The 14,149-nt window shown below is 43.4% G+C and overlaps 1 protein-coding gene across 1 annotated transcript; it reads right to left on the reverse strand.

Annotated features, from left to right (window-relative positions):
- Nucleotides 1-1,105: 1,105 nt before the first annotated feature.
- psmd3 (proteasome 26S subunit, non-ATPase 3) lies at nucleotides 1,106-10,800 on the reverse strand. The gene is made up of 12 exons (XM_080775489.1): nucleotides 10,492-10,800; nucleotides 9,085-9,275; nucleotides 8,358-8,498; nucleotides 8,035-8,171; nucleotides 7,211-7,401; nucleotides 6,212-6,315; nucleotides 5,837-5,951; nucleotides 5,624-5,743; nucleotides 5,084-5,187; nucleotides 4,717-4,872; nucleotides 3,969-4,019; nucleotides 1,106-1,459 (listed from the first exon to the last, which is right to left on the reverse strand). Exons 1-12 carry the CDS (start codon nucleotides 10,649-10,651, stop codon nucleotides 1,382-1,384), a joined length of 1,548 nt encoding a protein of 515 aa, XP_080631615.1. The 5' UTR covers nucleotides 10,652-10,800; the 3' UTR covers nucleotides 1,106-1,381.
- Nucleotides 10,801-14,149: the final 3,349 nt, after the last annotated feature.

A 14,149-nucleotide genomic window follows, 5' to 3' on the forward strand; every position in this document is an offset into this window, starting at 1 on the left:
GAAACATGCGTAGCTAAGAAAGTAACAGTGGAATATCTATAATGAAACTATACATATAAGCTATACATCTATACTACTATGCTACACATATGTACTATGACGTGCTATGACTACATACAATGCACTTATGCTGTCTACATAACATGCTATAAGTCTGTATCAAATGCTATCCAAGTCTACAGAATTGCTATCTAAGGGGGTGGGGTAAGTGCTATGGGCCATGATGGAGTCTGAAAAGGTGGGTTTTCAGACTACGGCGGAAGATTGGGAGTGATGCTGCAGTTCTGACTGCAATGGGAAGTGCATTCCACAGTTTTGGAGCCAGAAGGGAGAAGAGTTTGGGACGTGTGGAGCGTTGTCCCGGCGTTTTTAGTGAGGGTACTTCCAGCTTCCCTGCGTTGGCTGATCTGAGTGAGCGGGAGGGTTTGTAGGGTTCGATCATACTTGCAAGATATGGGGGAGCCATACCTTTGGTTGCTTTGAATGCCAGCATCAGAGTTTTGTATTCTGTGCGGGCAGCGACCGGGAGCCAGTGGAGGGAGCGGAGCAGGGGGGAGACATGTGAGAATTTTGGCTGGTTGAAGACCAAGCGAGCTGCAGCATTTTGGATCAGCTGGAGAGGCTTAAGTGCACATGCTGGTAGGCCAGTAAGGAGGGAGTTACAATAGTCAAGTTTTGACAAGACTGTTGTCTGGATTAGGAGCTGGGCTGATTCCTGGGTGAGGAACGGTCTAATTCGTCGTATGTTATAGAGTGTGAACCTACAGGATCGAGTGACAGCTGTGATGTGAGTTTTGAACGAGAGCTGACTGTCCAGGACAACACCAAGATTCCTGGCTGTTGGGACAGACGTTACCAGGGCATTGAACTAGTATTGAACTACAAAAGCAATGACCTTTGAAACTTACCACCACTGTATAAACATTCCCTTGACACGTTTCTTTTTCCCCATTATGACGACTCAACGCCATATAGCTCATTGGCCATGGTTGTGATCCAATGTAATTACCTGGTATTTGATTACAATCACCTTTTGCTTGCGTCCTCAAAAGTCTAGTATGAAAACGTAGAATAGAAAATGAAATAATCACAAAAGGGGCAAACGAAGTTAGACAAAAGAAAGGAACATCATTTATTAATTTTCTGCCAAATACTATGGAGAGGAGAATACATAGTTTTAGTTTATACATTTTTTTCTTCTTTTTCGGGGGGTGCACGGTTGTCAGAGGCACCAAGGCAGGAACACGTGCCAAATAAAACACACCTCTGTGAAAGGAAGCAAGGGACTGTGGGTAGTTTACTAACGGTTGAGTACGGACACAGAAAGACATATCGTCCCCCCCCCCCCCCCTCCAAGAGAACGTTACATTGGCAGACTGAATCAGGGGAAACTATCGTCGTCATCTTCGGCCATCTCCTTGGCAAACTCCAGGTCCTGCTGCTCGCGCTCACGGCGCTCCTACATGTGCACAAACACAGAAAAAAAAAAAAGGATATATTTTTTTCCCTGGAAATGAACGCCCTACTTGATCATACTACAGCGTCACACAGAAGCATCAAAAGTAACAGATCTGCAAGCTCGAAAAGCGACACGTTTCGAGCTTAGAGCGTAGATCTGCTACGTTTGCTATGAAAAGACCCTGACGAAGACCTTGTAGGTGGAAACGTGTTGGACATTTTCTGTTGCCTTGCTCAAATACATTTATTTTCTTCACCCTTTGTGTCTATAATCGTTGTGTGTGTATCACCAAAGAGCACCCATCTGTAAGAGCCACCGACTGATTCCTGCTGCGCTTCTATTATGCATTTTTAACGTGGACATATGAGGTTTCCACCCGACAGACATCAGACGATATGTTGTTTTAGGTGAGAACATTGGCCCTGACTGAACACGGAACACAGCAGGTCTTAATAACTTATAATTTTTTTCATAGTCACCGTTTTAGCAGTTCAGCGATTGTTTGAAAACATTAAATCGGCCCAAGAGGCAGGTTGACACCTGCCCTAATCCCAACAGCATCTTGTATTGCGACAGAGAGTCAACCAGGTGCTCGATGGAGGTGCGATACAAGTAAAAAATAAAGTGGACTGGTGCTACAAAGATCCGTGGCACTGGAATTCTAGAATAAAAGGCGGCGATCCGAACAAAAAAAGGTTGGAAATGAGGAGAGGGTGGATAAAAATCAAGGTACTGATGGGCCCTGATGAAGACTTGTGTGAGTCGAAAAACATGTTGGGTGTTAACTTTTCTAAATAAAAGTACCTTGATTTTTATCCACCCTCTCCTCATTTTTAACCTGAGTGCCCGGACCGCCGCCTTCTTTCCTAGCATCTTGTATTACTCTGCAGATCAGAATGCGTTTAATCGTTGTGTGGAGTATAACAGAGCATTATGCAGATTGTTCTTTTAAAGCACTCCAGAGCGAGAGGTAGAAAGTTACTAAGAATAATGCCACCGTGTCAAATATCAGCAAAGTGTTCCATTTCAACCTCACTGTTAATCTGTTCCTTTTCAAAGATGCCAGTGATGTAAAAAATGTAAAAACAGACTAGTTCAATTAAACAAAAGCATGCCAATAGTCTCCAATCCCTGCATGTCAAAAGGTCAAGACTGCCCTCTTGTGGTCAGTCTCTCACTGCTTCCATTATGATAAAACCAGGGGGACAGTGAAGCCAATAGTGTCTGAAGCCAGTAGGCAATCCTGACTTCATCCTGAGTTCATATAATGTTCATATGTTGTGGCGCTGTCATTGGGCCCAAAAAAACCCCATAGCTCCATAGAGGTCCATGTATTTGGGCCCAACTTCACCTAGACTGTATTACCTTAATAAACATGGTCATGAATACTTTCTGCTTTCAGTCACTAGTTTAAAGTCTCATTTCTCATGTCATAATATAATTTTTTGGAAAATTATGGTACCATTTATTAAAAAAAAAGTAGAGTATGTTCTGAGGGGCATGGCTACCGTTACAGTCTATGATCGGGATCACCCCCCCCCGCTCGAGTCAAAATAAAAACCAACGAAGAAGGGGGGGGGGGGGGAAGTCCCGCCTCGTTGTCTGGGACAACCAATGGCCAGCTGGGCCCAAACGGACCTAGAAAGATGGCGATTTACTGACAGGCTTCATCTTACGTCCATATCAGACCCGGAGAAAGCTTTGTCCATTTTTTATTTTACAGTGTATGGCTAAAACACATTCATATAGGAATAACAGTGGGTGGGTGGGGGACGGACATAATGGATTCGTATGACAGATGCGTCAGAGAGTAAAAACAGCAGCAACTAATTCAATTAATAGCATCAGCTGTTTACTCTTGGTAACCGGAAGGTTCCCAGTACGATCACGGGCTCGAAGTGTCCTTGAGCAAGACACTGAACCCCTAATTGCTCCCGATGTGCAGGTTGGTGCCTTTCATGGTTTCCTCAGTCATTGGTGTATGATTGTGTGTGTGAATTACTGTAATGCACAATCCATGTAAAGTACTTTGGATAAAAGTGCACGGCACACCTAAACCTAACACACCCACTATTCATTGTAACAGATGCAGCTGCGTTGCCAGAGCTTCGTTACCGGAGGTCCGAGAGTGCGCAAGGGGTTTAGCGCTAAATCGCTTATTTTGATCGCTACACTCCAGTGTTTTGTCCCAAGTGGGCCGCCATAAAAGGGCAATCTGCCATTAAACCCCCTGCACAAAGTGCACATGATCAAGAGCTCTGCTGGGCTAGGGAAGCTTACTAATTTTTCACCTCTAACAATCATTCTTGGATATAATAACATCTGGTTTTTAACCACTTAAACACTATGAAGTGGAGTTTCCCCCCCCATTGGTCTACACGAGTACACCCCCCACCCCATTTCTCCACTGCTCTACACCAATATCTTATTAAATCAATTAAAATGATTAGTTTGATTAACCGTTGCAGCCCTACATTGTACCCGTGGGATCATTATGGTGCTTTCTCACCTCTGCGGACTCCAGGTCCTTGTTGTAAGCTTTAGGAGGGAACCGCATTGCCTGCAGGGGGAGACAACGTTCAAGCCACAGAGAAACACATGGATTAAAGCAAAATAAAGACTAAACATGTTTGTATTTGTAATGAGACCATGTCTAAATGTGCGATTTGTGAAACAATATAAAAAGGAGCCCCATGCACTAGTGCCGATTCCTAAACAATTAACACAGTAAGTAAAATTATGTTTTAGTAATGTTGTTCCTGCTTTTCTTCTACATACTGCCAACCAGGTGAAGAAATCACATATTGAGGGTTTAATCTTTGCTTTTATACAAAGCATGGAAGTTATGAAATCCACTATCTTTGGCCATGAAAAGAGACTGGACTGACAGGATCCTAACCATAAAAAGAAATGGGACACGACACTGAGGGCCATATCTTGCGTGCCCCTTACCCCTTTTTTACTATTTTGAAACCATTTGAACCACCAAGTTTTGGGATAAGGCGGCGTGAAGGATAGGGCCCTGAGTGTGCATAAAACCATGAGGGGACAAACACCTAGGTTTGCCATGATCATGAAACGGTACTTGGCGATTATTTGACATTGCGATTAACGACTTCATTGTTTTTGGCATTGAATATTGGAAAATGAATTACGTTTCCGTTTGGCTTTTAGGGTTTGTAAACAACATCGGATATGAGATAGTGTGTGTGTGCGTAAGTGAGAGAGAGCGCGAGAGAGAGACAGCGAGCACTGACCTTGACAGACATGTTGTGGATGTCCAGACAGAAGGAAATTCTCTGGTGGAACGCCAGCTGGGGTTCTCTGGTCCCATAGATGTCCATGGTCTCTTTAGATTGGACAAAACCCTTCTCATGGTTTATGCTGGCCTCAATTACTCCGTCACGGATGGCCTGAGAGAAAGAAAGAGGGAGATGATTCAGAATTAGAACGTGTCCCGATAGCAGAGTAGTAAACTTCCTTTGCACAATCTAGTTATTTGTACGACTGTGACAGGAATGCCCCCCGAAATAAAAAACGTTATGGATTTGTCACCCAAATTGTTGTTGGGAAATACATTTGTAGATTAAGCAGAAGATGTCTGCATGTGAATGAGCATGTTACCTTGGCCACAATAAACTCTGCATCCTCTGGACTGTCCAGCTGTAGTTTGGAAGCAATGTCTGCCAGCGAGATCCTGGAGTAAGAGAGACTGATCATACGCACTCCTATGTACACGGAGAGAGAGAGAGAGAGAGAGAGAGAGAGAGAGAACAGGGAGAACATTTATCATACATTTGGACATAAATAACTGAGAATTTTCATTTGCCATTATGGTTCAAAGACTTTTCTACAACAAGAAATCCTACGAATATATCAAACACAATGTTGATTCAATTTAAGACAAGTTAACCAAACTCTCAACTCATCCATTAGGCCTTCAATAAATCATACCATTCTCTCACACAGAGAAAGTGCTTCCATTAGGCTATTGCAAATCAGTCATAGACATTTCATAGTTTACAGCAAAAGTAGTCAAAGCCTTGGTTGTGGCTATAGTTATATACAAAAGTAGGATTACATGGTTTTGATGAAACCACACATTTATAAACACTGCTATTTTTATAAACCTATTGACACTGTACAGTCACACACACACCCTACCAGTTTTGATGACGTTGTGTCTCAGTCGGATGATCAGTGTGTAGGTCCCGTCTGTCTGGAACTTCTCATTAAACTGTTCCAGGGCCACATTGAACTTGGACAGGTTCCCCGTTCTCACAGCTACACACGCACAAAGTTACAAGACACTTGTCAATTAAATCATTCTGGGTAGCTGGGACATTATGGAGAGTGTGTATGCGTGTGTGTGTGTACCTTGTGTGAGAAGGAAGTAAGGCATGAGTGATCTTTTGAGCGATGGCTGTCTGAACTGCAGTCTGTCAGGAATCTCCCCCAACAACAACTCGACCACTATCAACAACTTATGGACCTGAAATAGAGGAGAGACCCCGAGACAGGGATACAGATAGAGGGTAAAGGGGTGGTTTTAGTAGTAGGTTAGGAGATTTAGACAAGTTCAAAGACTTATGGCCACCTAATGACCTAATTTATAATCAGTCGTGCAATCTTGTTGCTTGCTGATGTTAACTGCACATGGCCGTTTTTCAGCAGGGGATCACGTTATTTTCTGTGAAGGAAAAGTCTGGCTTGTAGATACACGTGAGCATAATGAGTGAGCATAGTACTGACCGTCTGTTTGAAGCCCACTGCGGTGTGCTGAGGAGCCTTCCTCAGAGCATTGGTTAGAGTCCTCCTCGCCTCAGAATACTCCAACTGGATGGCCTTGATACGACCTAGAGAGAATGAAATAGTACCAATACTGAAGAAATGTAACCACTGCTCTTTACAAAAACATCAATCAAACAAGCTCTTACCTCATGAGCTTGTAGGTCTGTTATATTCAAAGATTTGTTGATATGCTACCTTCTTGGGTTCTTCTCCATCACTCACTGCTGTTTTGATTAATTAAATTTAGGTATTTCCCCTCTGTGACAGCCAGTCTTGATACTTGCTTTGGTGATTTAAACGCATGTTTCTCATGCCAAGAGCTCCTTTGAATTGAGAGCCATTCTCCTCTTATGTGTTTTTGCACATCATATGTCAGAGGTGTAAGCTTTTCCTGGTTTTAATCGCTTTTGTACTTTCAATAATTGATAGAAATAGCTCAGAACACATTGCAACAGACGTATTGATCTATTTCTGACAATTTTGGAACGGTACAAAGACAACGCTGTCAATATATTGACGGTATTGATGGTGACGGTATCTTGTCAAATTGATTTTGTTCGTATCGCTTAGCCCTACGGCAGATGTATCAGCAGGTGGAGATCTCCAATATGTCCGTCTGCATAGATCACCTGCCCTCATGTCCCCTCTCCCTCCACTCCGTACCAGTATAATACAGATATCTGCCCCCCTCCTTACCAGTATAATACACGTCCTCTCTCTCCTCTCCGTACCAGTATAATACAGATATCTGCCCCCCTCCTTACCAGTATAATACAGGTATCTCCTCTCCCCCTCCAGTATAATACAGGTATATGTCCTCTCCCCCCTCCCCCTCCAGTATAATACAGGTATCTCCTCCAGTATAATACAGGTATATGTCCTCTCCCCCCTCCCCCTCCAGTATAATACAGGTATCTCCTCCAGTATAATACAGGTATATGTCCTCTCCCCCCTCCGTACCAGTATAATACAGGTATCTGGCCCATTCGTTGTTGTTGGCCAGCTCAGGGAACACAGACTTGGACACCAGTTTCTCGGCCTGGTCGTACAGGTTGAAGTGCAGGTAGTTCCTCAGCAGCAGGTTCAACAGGACGGCCTGGCCGTCGGCGTCGTGGCGCAGCGTCGCCGTGCGCAGGCGCGTGTGAAGGAAGCTGGAAGAGGGAGGGAGGGAGATGACAGAGAGGGGGCGAGAGGAGGGACAGTCAGAGAGAGTACTCTTTACAATAGAGCATCGCAGTCCCGCCCCCTTTCAGAACGATGAGGGAACCAGAAGAGAATTCCCTGTTCTTTATTCCATAGACTTTTCAAAAAGTTTTTATTTAAGAGGCCTGTAAGCCTCGTACAAAGCCAACAGCCGATTTGACAAATCGTGACATTTGAAACGTCTATGGAATTATGTATGGGGGATTCTCTTCCTGTACCCTCGCAGCGTGCCCTGCTCTATACAGTTCCACTGAAAAGTGTGTGTGTAGGGTTGGTATCCTTTAGGATTTTAACAATTCCAGTTCCTTCACAATTCCCTCTTCCCATAATAGTTCCCCATAACAAATCCAATAGGGGTTCCAAAGGAAACCTCACAGGAATGAAACTCTGAGAGTACAAATGGAGTACAAATGGAACCAAACCTCAATTGTAAAATGATGGTGGTTCTTGACATTTTAAAAGTTTGTATTGCAGACCTGAAGATCACAATCACATACCAGTTGATAAAAAAAAATGAGATGGAACCGATTCTGGTTCCTCAATGTTGGATCCAGATCCTGTGTGTGTGTGTGTGTGTGTACCTGCGGATGGTGTCAAACTGGTTGAGGTACTCGTAGACCCGTGCATGGTAATAATAACACTTTGCCGCTACCAGGTCCAGAGCCCTGCGGTTCTGTGAGCCAATCTTCTGCAGCAGGTCGTCTGACACCTTCTGGGCCTACGGAGGGGAGATACCGACATGTATTCTGAAATCTAAAACAGTGTTTCCTTCCTGTGCAACACCATCTGCTAACGAGAACAACACACGCTTCCCGATTCTGGGCATGCAAACAACGCGTTGTGAGTTCACAGATTCTCTAATTATCACACACACACACACACACACACACACACACACACACACCTCTGTGTATCGCTTGTTGTTGTTGAGGTAGACCACCATTAGGAGCTGCAGATATGCCTCAACCTCGGGCAGGAGAGGAGTGGACGCTGCTTTCCCCGTCCTGGGACGGAACAGGACCTCTCCTTCAGCTGTCTCCATGGGCTAGGATGAGAAACAGGAGGATGAATGGACAGAAAGACACAGGTAGAAGTAAAGGAAGCATGGGTGGATTCATAGAAGAGTGAAAAGTGGAGATTGAAAAAGGGTTGATGGACGGATGGAGAAATTGATGGAGATGAAGTGTATTGTGTTGCATGGCAACTTGGAGTGAGCATGACATGTAGAGGTAATATCAAATGCATAGAAATTGTCCTCTAGGATCATAAGAATCTATCATCAGTCTACTCTAACAGTATAATATCCAAAAGAAAAGAAAATCAACAATCTGTACATTGGAACTATAAACACTATAGGATGCTGGGTCAACAATGACCTGGCATCTGTCTACAAACATAACATGCCATCTAAATTAAAATTTTAGCCTTTGCATAAGCCTGCAAGGTCGTTGAGGCTAGCTAGGGCAAGTACTACAGGTTAACGTGGGGTCTGAAAAGGCGAGTCTTCAGTCTGATCTGTTGGAGCTGCCATTTCATTTTCTCCCCCAAAAGAGGGGCGCCGAGGTTCATGTGGTTAAATGGCAGGTGTAAAAAGGGGGTTCTAGGGTAGGCCATCCAGCGGCGCCCCTCACCTCTTCCAGGAAGCCCAGCAGGTAGTCCTTGGCCGTGGCGTTGTTGGTGTAAAAGCCGGTCACGGCCTTGTGGAGGACATTGGAGTTCAGGCGGCGGCTGGTGGAGGGTAAAGCACGCAGCGCACGGAGCACGAAGCGAGGCTCTTTCCCCGACACCGCCTTCTCGATCTGCTTCACGTGTTCCTTGATGTCTGATGGAGGACAGAGAGAGGGTGAGGGGAAGGAAGAAGGAACGGTGGATGAGGAGGTATGTGTGTTGGCGAGGTAGTGGGAGTGGAGAAAAACAGGGCGATGTACAATGGAATGAGTTGAGGAGGAGAGAGAGAGGAGGGGAGAAAAACAGGGCGATATACAATGAAATGGGTTGAGGAGGAGAGGAGAAAAAAAAAGTGATTAAGTAAGAAAAGCAAATGAGATGAAAGTGTGAGGCAAAGGGCAGAAGTAAAGAAGACAGGGAAAGAGTCAGGCATTTAGCACACACACACACACACACACACTGTTTCTCCAAAATGTAGGCCTAGACAATAGACATTGCATGCATGAACCCTATTGAAACATCATCAAGAGGGTACATGCATGGTCATGTAAATAGTGTAAACGGAACTAAGTAACTGGGATACCGGGTAAACAACATCAACACATCATGCATCTAAAAATAAGAGTTAAAGAGTCAAGCAAGCAATACAGTACATGTTAATTTTAAAACAAAATAAATGTTTGTAAACCAATTTTATCCAATCAGGAGAGAAGACTCCAAAATGACCATTTAGCAGCTTCCATTTTATAGTGTTCCAGCTCAAATTATGTGTGCTCATTTGAGTTTGGTCACATCTTTTGCAATTTAATGTGTTTATCTTGTATGAATTCTCTCTCCAGATTGGTATTTGGTAGCTGGCCTTTTGTTTACTAAAGATACGGAGGGGCTTCGATCTGTATCACTAGTATTATTTTAACAAACTAAATTAGGTGGCACATCAACGAGAGAGAGAGAGAGACACTAGATTCATATTTCTATCACAACACTGTCACTGGCACAACACAAATCACCGTGAGCTCAGAGCAGAGGTACCAACTGTGACAAATTGTGATTTTGTTCACGTTGTTGCAACTTAGAATTAGTATGTCCCCATAATATTAAACCTAACACTCTTATCATGGCCATTGGCCAGCCGAGCAATTTAACTCGCCTCGGCTTCTGTTATGGTCAACAGCACCAGACAACTAGCCGCGTTACTGTCAACTTAATGTTTACATCCAATACACTCGTTTAGCTTCGTTAGCTGGCTAGGCTAACTAGCTGAACGTCAGTTTTTGGAGTGTTAACGGTCACTATAACGGTTAACCATAACCATGTCTTTAACATCGTTAACTGCCAACAACAACCACACGCACGGCGGGACCGCTTACCTTCCAGGGTCAGGCTGTCGAGCTCCTTGGGCGCTTTGACCGCGTTGGCTGCGTCCTCCTCCGGCATGTCCACGTCCTGCGGGTCGGGGCCCGAATCTTTGGTCTTGTCGGCTTTGGAGTCCTTAGGTTTCTCCTTTCGCTTGGCGGTTGTTTCCTTCATGGCCAACTGTGTTTAAAACTGTGTTATTAATAAAAAAGAAAAGAACACAACTAAACCTACTTTGACAGTTTTTGTTATGTTATTTCTGCAAGTCACACTCGCTGTTCGGCTCTCAGAATGACTGGCAACTATTGTGGTGGTTCGCGCACTGCACGGTGGGAGAAAAAGGCCGTACTAGCCGATATAGAAAAGCCTGATTCGTCACTGCTCTTTGAAAAACAGCCGATCTACAAGGTCACAGCGCATCGCATACGCGACGCATACGCGACGCGCTGTGAGCTTGTAGATCGGGTTGTTCTTCCAACGCACGACACCAACGTACGACGGAGCTCCACGTTAGACGAAACGAGTCAAATGTTGATAGCAGCCAAATCACTTTCCACAGTCAAAGTGCCAAAGTGGGCAGCCTACCATAATAAAAAGAGATAAGAAAGCTGCAAGAACAGCCGTTTTGCGTTCACTCGTTAATGTTTTCTGTTAGTAAATCCCCTGGCTCTGATGTAGTGAATGCTTGATTTAAAATTGTATTAATAACAGATTGCAGAATAGAATCGGTACAGTCCAAGGAAGGTACAGAGGATAAAACCCTTTTTATCTCCTTTATGATGATGATTTCCTGTTTTTGGCTATATAGAAGTGTATATTAATAATAATAATAATAAATTTTATTTCAGGGCACTCAAGGTCGCCGTACAGGTTAAAAACAGTACAATAACAAAACACAGTTAAAAGCATAACAAAACACAGCTTGCAGCAGAAGACACAGGTCACACAGAGTCATAAGCCTGCCTAAACAGGTGGGTTTTGAGGTGAGTTTGGAATATGGTGATAAGAGTCCATGTTTCTGATGTCAGGGGGGAGGCAGTTCCAGAGGTGAGGGGCAGAGCAGAGCGGCTGAAAGCTCTTGACCCCATGGTGGACAGACGGGCTGGGAGGACTTTTAGTTTGACGGAGGAGGCAGACCGAAGAGACCGGGTGGGAATGTCGACGTGGACAAGGTCAGACGGATAAGGGGGGGTGAGGTTATGGATGGCCTTGAAAGTATGGGACTGAGGCTATCACTCGGGTGACACAGCTGGGGTGTCCTGAGACTTACATTAATCTTTGTATTTCTTTTAGGTTTTCTGAGCTCAATTGCACCCAAAAAACCTGAACTTTTAACATTGAGTAGAATAGATCTTCTGTGGTCTGGGGTTTTCTGGCTCAAACAAGTGCTCTGGTGTCCCTGCTGTTTGTGATGCAAATCCCTATATGTCAATTGGATTTGCCAGCAGATGTCACCTTTTTCACTGTTTTGCCTGTTTTCATTACAGCTCAAAAGGCTTCCAAACCCCAGAGAAAACTCCAGACCACAGAAAAAAGGAGTGTGTGTGTGTGTGTGTGCATGCGCGTGCTTGCGTGCATACGTGTGTAATGAGATTAAAATGTGTAATACAATACAACAATACAGAATAACATTTAGACTATAATCAATCTATTTAGTAAAATGATCAATCAATCAATCAATAGTTTTCGTAGAGAGTTGAGTCATATTTCTGTCCAAGTCTCTTTTGCAACAACTGGAAAATAGAAAAGAAAGAAAAAAGTATTTATTATATTTTACTTTGGCTATGCTGTCAGTTGAAAAAAAATACAGTCTCCGTAGACGGTCTTGAACCATCTTATTTTGTCAGTTTCAGAAGTGGAACGACCTAACACCATTATGTAACTGTCTAGCCTCTGTTGAGGGTGATGAGATGAGAAGATTGAGTTTGTGAGATACACCAGGGAAGGAGCACCGGTTACTATAGAAACCACACAAGTACTAATTGTGGGAGACATCAGAGGAAAAGAGTGGTGGGGTGGTGGATGAGAAAAGGGGGAGAGGGGTAGGAGAGGGCACAAGAAGAGAAGAGTAGAGTAGAGTAGAGTAGAGTAGAGTAGAGTAGAGTAGAGTAGAGTAAAGACAAGACAAATATGTTCTGTGTCACCCAGACACGATGTTATTCTGTATACAGTCTGAAAGGGTTACAGGCCTACATTTTCAGGGAAATAAATAACACCCCGTCCTTTAGTTTAGACTAGAGCACGTGGCTCAGTCTCAACCTTCTCTGGCTGCAACCCCCCAAAATAACGTCCAGGCATTACATTTAATTTTACTCAGGTCCACACCCACACAAAGACACATATTGTGAAATTAGCTGTTCAACAACAAGCTCAACTCGTGCTAGTAGATCGGCTACCTTCAAAATGTTTGCCTCTTTATATTATTTGACAATTTGGCAAATATTTATATATAATATAATATAATATATAATATAATATATATACAGTTTGTTGATTACTTTTGATGCAGTAATGGTCTTTTTCAGTTTCTTTCTTTGGGTCTAAAAGTTCTTAAATTGTCACTTCGCTGTCATCTGGGGACACTATGGAGCCAACCACTGGTTTCTGGTTTAGCATACACTCAACTGGGTGAGGAACAACTCATGAGAAAAGGAAGAAACACAGAAGGTTCTTGTTCATAACAGCCATTTTGACATGAAATGCTAGGGTAAACCAGGTGTATGCTAATGGCACTGTCTTTGTTCCTGACTAAATATGGTTCCATTCATAGACTGCTCCCTCACTGCAAAGACCCTGCTACATACAGTAAATGGAACCAATTAGTGCCATTGGTAACATGCGTTTACTTTTTCCATACTGTTTCATCTGAATATGGCTTGTGTGAAAGGTCTGTCCTTTTCTGTAGTGCCTTTTCAGTCAAAAACATGTTTTATTCACGCTGCAGCCGGGGACCATCAGGCGCTGATTACACAGGATAATCAGTAGAATAATAGTGGTACAAAACACCATTAGGGTGATTAGATAGGAGGGGAGGCAGAGAAAGAGTGCGAGAGTGAAGAGGAGAGAGATACATAGAGAATAAAATAACTGAAAGAAAGAAAGAAAGAAAGAAAGAAAGAAAGAAAGAAAGAAAGAAAAGACAGATAGTGAACATTGGTCAGAATTTAAAGTGAACAATAGAGACAGAGGCCAAAAAGAAAGACTATCAGAAAGAACCATAAGAAGGGGGCGATAAATGCAGACAAATACAATTTAAACTTGAAAATGCACTGCATCTTTGTTTAATCAAATGGATAGCCACATCTCTGCTGTTCTTCCAGATAGAACCACTTCAGTGCTGAAAAGTGACAGACAGCTAGGGGGAAGCAGCTATACAAAGCTGAGCGTTTCTAAACAGTGGCTCGATCTGCTTTGAACACAGGCTGTTGATCAAGTGAAGAAAGGAATGCAAGGAAACATTTATGTGTAAAGGGGACAGCTACCAAAAACATAAACATCACCAATGTTACAAACACTTTACTCATGCAGTATGAGATGTGACTCAAACTCCAGGCAGCCTATCTATGCACAACAGGCCCATTAGCAAACATGCCCCAGGGAACACAAATGACTGTCATTAAAACGTTATCTATGTATTTAATATTATTTTCTGAAGAAACACAGACTAATGAA

This window comes from Protomyctophum bolini (assembly GCF_963924005.1).
Source record: "Protomyctophum bolini genome assembly, chromosome: 11".
Lineage (NCBI taxonomy): Eukaryota > Metazoa > Chordata > Actinopteri > Myctophiformes > Myctophidae > Protomyctophum > Protomyctophum bolini.

Coding starts and splice junctions, on each gene's coding strand:
- psmd3 (XM_080775489.1), bottom strand. CDS start 10,651: ATGAAGGAAACAACCGCCAAGCGAAAGGAGAAACCTAAGGACTCCAAA. Junction 6,316..7,210: donor CAGATACCTGTATTATACTG/GTACGGAGGGGG, acceptor CATTCTCTCTAG/GTCGTATCAAGGCCATCCAG. Junction 5,952..6,211: donor CAGTGGGCTTCAAACAGACG/GTCAGTACTATG, acceptor CCTCTATTTCAG/GTCCATAAGTTGTTGATAGT.